A 6,967-nucleotide genomic window follows, 5' to 3' on the forward strand; every position below is an offset into this window, starting at 1 on the left:
CCTCTTGTTTAGGAGCATTCTTCCACTTCAAAGAAAACTTACGAAATTACATGGTCATTAGCAAGGAGATGCATAATGTAATGTGGAACAAAAAAGACTGCAGCTTCAGTGTCAAAATGGATTAAGGGCTCAAATTCATGTAACCCATTAGAGCCTTTTATTTAACATACAGAAGATAAGTGCCTTTTAGGATGCTAAGAGATCCATGTCTGAGCTTAAATTATATAGAGTGGTCCAAACATTCAGTTGGCACAAATCAGCCCAGCTCTTTTGCTGTAGAATACCAGGTGGTGTAAAATAACTTTTTTAGTACTATGGAGTCACTATGCAACTATTTAAGATGCGACTATTTTATGAGCACGGCATGAATCTGCCCAGTAAGGAGAGGTCGGAACCAGATGATAAAACTTTGCAGCATGAATGCATTGCTCTAATTCTTGGAAGAAAAAGTGGGAAGATGACAGAAATTAAACCAGTTAAGGATCCATCACATAGCCTTGCCTCTATCAAGTATGTCAACTGTGGCTCATACAAGCTTCAAGCCTTGTTCTGCCAGAGGCTAGGAAGTACAAAAACTAAAGGATATTAAAAAAAAATCAAAAAGTGATGGTCTTTAGAAGGTAAAGTAATTTGTGAGTTATGGAGACAGACGCTTGTACCTCATACCTATGGATTTTAGGCTTCAAACAAGTGCTTACTGGATTACTAAAAGTGGGTTTAAATGAAACCTCCTTAATGACTGTCAGTAATTCCCAAAGCTCAATTATACCTTTGTGTATCTCAACATGAAAGACAATACTTACCCCCTTATAATGCATCATATGACCTTCGACATTCACTTTATAGGTCTCAACACCCAGCTCTTTTGCCAGTCGGAGAATCCGGTTTTGTGTAGGTCCCACATATGATCCACCAACATCCACGTAATTAACTTGTTCATTCTGTCAAAGAAAGAATACAGTAATCACAAGCTATGCAGGAAGCTCCTCAGTGCAAATACCTAGAAGTAGAAAGAATTATTCTATACTGACTAGCACTGCAACTAGATGCACAGGAGAAAACGTGCACTGACTGACTTAAAAGTAGGCTGTATTGAGCTCTGTAATGACAGACACACAGACATCACAGTGTCTTCGCACCATCACGTACATGTGTACAGTTGGGTATAACCCTTTGTTTAAATTTCACTATGGTTTCCAGTATTGGCTTTTTAGTCTCACAAAAGACAAGACATATGAAGGAATATCCGACCAAATCAATACTTTGGTTAAGTCTAACCCCACTTCTTTAGAAATGATGTTACTTTTCTTGCCATTGCAAAACATTTCTCAAGTTGAAACCATCTCCAGCACCAAGGCTTGTTTTCTCTCTGTAGATATTTGCTTAGACTTAATGCTGTAGACGCTGAGCACTGCACTGCAGTATTCAAGGAGAGTAATCTCCTTTCCAGCACAGCACACCTTGGCTGTAGTCTGGTGCACTGTGGCTAGCAGTCCCCCAGCCATGCCTGCCACCAGAGGTGCTCCACATACCCCTCAGCCCAGCATTGTGCTCACTTGGGAAGCAGGAAGAAAGCAAAAAGTTTTGGGGATGTACGCTATTACAAGCAGGCTGATTTCCCAAGATAGTAACTCTTTTTAACACTGTTTATAGTGAGCATTTTAAGCTAGGCATTCTCAGTGTCACAGAAGGATGGTGTTTATGCTTCATGTTTCACTTACAATGATTTCTGCTGGAACACTACCGTTTATCTCTGGTTCCCCAGCAATGGTATCTGACATAATTTAAACCTCCTTGACTACCAGGGTGGGAAACAGAGGTAATGTCTGTATCACATTACCCTGCACCACAGGTGACTTGTAATTTCATTTTCTTTTTAATGGCAATCAAGACATGGTCCATTTTTAGAAGCAGGAGTGTTATTTCAGATAATTTGAAGCTGTGTTAAAATGTATGTGCGAGCTGTAACAATGCCTGGCCCTGCTCAGGCTGCTTCTCATAGGGTTCTTAGGTAGAGTGTGCAAGGCAAGATGGGAATGAGAGAAGGAATGCTTTGACACTCATAGTATTAGATGAGAGTTTTCCTCTGTAATGTTCAAGGCAGAGCAGATCCTGCCATGGACAGAGGGTATGGACTATGTGGGTGGAATTAAATTACCTTAATACAGATGTTTAACACCATTTTACACAACCCAAGGTATCGAAGACTTCTGTGCAAGGCTGACAAATGTGACTCACGACCCACAGAAGACTGGCAGCTGGAGGCCAGGCAAGGTATCTTAAGGCAGCTAAAATGGCACTACACACTTCTGGTTAGGCAGCAAAATCCCATTTGATGGCTCTCAGAGTTGCTTCCAGACCAATTTTAAAGCACCTCCTGTCAAGAGAAACTCACTGGCAGATATTGCAACGCAATCTGTCCAAATAGAGCTCTATTCCTTGACAAAAGTAATGGCAATGTCTTCTTTGGGAACCTTACTCTGCCCCTTCCCCTGACTAATGATGTCAAACCCAATAGAAACACCCAATGGTTGAAGTCAGAAGGGACCTCTGGTGGTCATCTGGTCCAAACCCTCCTGCTCTAGTAAGGTCACCTAGAGGCAGTTGGCCAGGACCGTGTCCAGACAGCTTCTGAATATCTCCAAGGAGGAGGACGACACAACCTCCCTGGGCAACCTGTGCCAGGGCTCAGTCACTCTCGCAGTAAAAAAATGTTTCCTAATGTTCAGATGGTTCGAACCTTTTGTGTTTCAGTTTGTACCCATGGCCTCTTGTCCTGCTACTGGGCACCACTAGAAAGAGCTTGGCTCCACCCTCTTTGCACCTTTCCTTCACTTCCTTCTATACACTGATGAGATTCCCCCTCAGTCTTCTTTCTCCAGGCTAAAAAATTCCAGGTCTCTCAGCCTTTCCTCACAGGAGAGATGCTCCAGTCCCTTCATCATCCAGATCACTAATGAAGATGCTGAACAGGATTGGACCCAGTACTGAGCCCTGGGGTACACCATAAGTTACTAGCCTTCAACTAGACTTCATACCACCAATCACCATCCTCTGGACCAGGCTGTTCAGCCAGTTTTCAGTTCATCTTGCTGCCTGCTTAACCTGCACATACTTCATCAGCTTGTCTATGATGATCTTACGCAAGACAGTGTCGAATTTCTGAAGTCTAGGTAGACAATATCCACTCTTCTTCCCTTATCTACCAAGCCAGGTTATCAGGTTGGTCAAGCAAGACTTCCTCTTGTTGAATTCATGCTGACTGATGACTTTCTTGTCCTTCATGTGCCTGGAAATGGTGTCCAGGATTAGTTGCTCTATCAACTTCCCAGGGATTGAGTTGAAGCTGATTGGTGCGTAATTCCCTGTTCTCCTTCTGGCCCTTCTTGAAGATAGGGGTGACATTTGTCATGTCATAGACCAACACAAGTGAGAGTCCAGCATCTCATGAAGGACTTACCCTGATAGTGAATGTCCTTCCTCCGACTCTGTTCCGGGCCTCAAGAACCACCACGCTGACCCCAGACTCAGACAGCAATTTGGCAGCCGACAAACCTACCAGAAAAAGAGAAAGTGCTTTAAAGCAAGTGGCAGCAATCAACCTCATCAGTAGTCAAAAACTGAACCAAAGCTTCAAGGTCAGAGATTTCAATCTTGTTTTCAAAAATTCCTGAGAGAAGTCAGAAATTTCTTATGGTGTCTTACCACAGAAATCATGTGGCTGCTGCTTCACTGCATGCTATAACCATCTCCATAAGCAGCATTCACAGACCAAAGTTTCCTCCACCAGGTTAGCATTTTAAAAACAGTAAAATCTCAATTATTAAGGGACAGATATCTTACTCTTCATTTGTGCAGTGCACAGAAAGGCAGAACGCAGCTTGTAGGGCTTGCAGCACTGAAGTGATAGAAATAATAATGTACTAAATATTCCACTACTCCAGCAAGGCAGGCTTCCGAATTCTCTCATTCATCAACTTTCCACTCTGCTGCTATCTGTTGTCCTCATTCACATGCAGAAAGAAAGTCTGCTTCAGTGTCAAGATTCATTTTAAGCAATGGAGTCTGACCATGGCAATCAAACAGGCTGCATGCAGATACTTTATAAAAGGAATTATGGTCTCAGCAAAAATTATCTAATTACAGGTCTTTGTGGTGGAGGCACTAGAGACAACTGAAAATTCAATAGGACAGGAGTCCTCTTTGCTCTTGACAAATGTGAGCTGAAATTGTAAAAAGCAATCATGAGTTTGTGAAATCAGATTACCCCATTGCCCTGAAGGCCAATGTGGCACTGAAGCGTTGTTTCTTTGGGCTTGCTTCCCCTCTTTAAGTATACGAAAGCCAGCCTTATTGATCAGAACTTCCAAGATACCCTGCAGTAAGGAATAATAATATTATATTCATGTTTATTACACTACCTTGAAATGTGATTAAAAGCAACTGTTTGTGAGTCTACAAAGAACGTATGTCTGAAAAGACCAGAGGAGAGGAATTGTTCTGGGCAGCATTAAGTGTACTCATTTATTCTGAGGAAAATACAAAATAGCCCATAAACTTCTGTGCACATAATGTTTTAATGGGGAAGTGGAACACCATTCACTGGAAATCAGAACAGAGGAAGTTCAAATGTCTTACATTGACAAAAATAATATAGATACGATTTCCATACTCATCTAAAAATAACTACATCCCTGCACCATATTCTTTAGATTGCTGCTAGAGCAGAAGTATACTTAATTCTCCCTTCTATGTAATATTCTAATTTTTTAAAATGCAAGCCCATTTGTCAGTGCACATCTTATAAATTGATCTAATTTCTTTCAGTAAGTTTGATTATTTTTTCTGCATGAAGTCTACAGAGAATATTTTACATTTTTTTATTATTAATTCTACAATCCTCTCAGTGATGGTGTTCTCTTCTTCCTCAATATAAACATAGAAGACACAAATCTGTAACACTGGAGTCACAAACTGCAGTATTTTCTTACAAATATTTATATTTTTTTATATGAGGAAAAATTATTTTTCAAAATATACAGTGCTTTTTGTCACAAACATGTGGATTTGCTACACACACAAAATAAAAGGTCAAATTCCTCTATTCTGTGTACTGTGTATTCACTGGACACTCAGGCATGAGAAAGTTTACTGTTGATATATAAGACTTGAAAAAATGCACAGTGCATTCATGTGTTACCCTATGGAATATAAAGCAGCAAAAAATCTGGCCTAGGTATGAAAAAAAATTGTATGCAAATCCTCAGTGCCTAAGACTGTCACTTAATGCTGCATACGATAGCTGTATCCATGCCACAGCAGCTTAGGAAGAATAATTGTTGCATTGGTCTGGGTTGGAAGTTAAGCTTACTACTGGTTGATAGCTTAATTATCTAACATATCCAAATAAAGAAGGACTGCTAAAGGATGAATAACATGCGGTAATGCAACTGAGGTTCTCTGATCTGTTTGCTTGTTTAACTCTACTTCTTGCACTCCAGCCTTACAGGTTTTTAGTTTCATTATTGTTAACCCACGTGTCATCATAGATATTGATCCACAAAAAAACAGAAACCAAACCAAACAAACAAAAAACAAAAAAAACCCAACCAAACAAAAGGCTTCAGAGCTACACATACTGGGAAAGGGCAAGAGATACATTGGGACAGTGATGACTTCCTGGCAATTGGGAGAGGGCCTGACTCAGAAATAAAAATAATGCAAAATATGTTGATTAAAGATTGTTAGTACACATTTATTTGTTTAAACCATGGAAACAATTTTCTTTCAAAATGGAGGACCAGCCATTCCTGTGTTCCCCCACACAGGATATCTCTATATAGGTGTCTACTGAACCCAACTCTTTAGCTCCATTTTGGTGTGACCGAAGTGTACCACAGGTGCTTCCACACCCTAAGCACCCCACAGGCCATGAAGCCTACAGGCTTTTGATACATAATTAACCTCTAAATAGATGGCATATTTTCCCTTTATCTTCTCTATAACTTGAATTTTCAAGACTTTTGTCACTCTTCCAGTACCCTCTACAGGACTGGAAACCAGAGCGGTGACCAGGTGGATATGAGCACTTCTCAGGCTGCATGGAGGTAACCTCTCACCTCCACTCCAACATCTCCACTGCTTCCCGTAAGGACATCTTGCACCTTCCAGGAGCTGCCAAGCAGGTGGGCAGGACCTTTATACCACCAAGGGCCTCCCACAACTAGAGCCATGGCCTTCAGCCACATGTGGTCTCTGACATCAGCCACAGCATCCTGTGGTTCTGTGGATATCCACAGCGTCCTGCGAGCACACTGTACCAGGCCAAACCAAGCGCTGGGCTGTGACCTCTCAGCCCACAGCCAAGGTATTTTAAAGCCGAGGTATTTTAAAACACATCTATGTATGCCCATATGACAGCAGCACAGATGTGCCTGTCACAGCCGATGCCACTGTCATGCCCCATTGCCTCCTCCACCTTCTCCAAGGGTAGCCTAGAGATAAAGCTGCAAACCACCCCAAATCACTGGCCATGCTCCTTCCAGATATCACTCTAATTCTATGAATTAGAAATACACTACTTGCCTCAGAAAGATGAAAGAAGCCTGCTAAAATCATGCCTCATTTGAAGTAATATGGTGGTAGAAATTCACTTCTTATTAGATGAGAATAAACAAGGCTAGATGACTTATACATACTCCACAAGGGTTTCTATGGCAATCTCACACCAAGCTCCCCTTGCCTGAAGATGTCATGAAAGAAAGCTCTATTCCTATTGATTTTACAGTGCTATTAAGGATTGAGAATTGCCACTATTACAGATCATACTGCTACTGCTTTCATTTCAGAAAATTGTCATAATTCTATCAAGCAAAGTAGTTTTAAGTGCATCAAAACACTGGATATATAGTTTAAAAAAATAAAAAAGAAACAAAGATTAATTTATGCCAATCTGCAGACTACCAGA

At 41.1% G+C, this 6,967-nt stretch overlaps 1 protein-coding gene across 1 annotated transcript in view; it reads right to left on the reverse strand.

Moving 5' to 3' along the window:
* Positions 1 to 6,248, reverse strand: part of LOC104546480 (amine oxidase [flavin-containing] A-like) — a 29,268-nt gene extending 23,020 nt beyond the window's left edge. The window contains exons 1-4 of the mRNA XM_010191885.1: positions 6,120 to 6,248; positions 4,145 to 4,223; positions 3,461 to 3,555; positions 804 to 941 (exon numbers count right to left, since the gene is read on the reverse strand). Coding sequence (XP_010190187.1) covers positions 804 to 941; positions 3,461 to 3,555; positions 4,145 to 4,223; positions 6,120 to 6,248 — 441 coding nt within the window. The remainder of the gene's footprint in view (positions 1 to 803; positions 942 to 3,460; positions 3,556 to 4,144; positions 4,224 to 6,119) is intronic.
* Positions 6,249 to 6,967: the final 719 nt, after the last annotated feature.

The sequence above is a fragment of the Mesitornis unicolor genome, unplaced genomic scaffold (genome assembly GCF_000695765.1).
Source record: "Mesitornis unicolor isolate BGI_N332 unplaced genomic scaffold, ASM69576v1 scaffold17379, whole genome shotgun sequence".
Taxonomy (NCBI): domain Eukaryota; kingdom Metazoa; phylum Chordata; class Aves; order Mesitornithiformes; family Mesitornithidae; genus Mesitornis; species Mesitornis unicolor.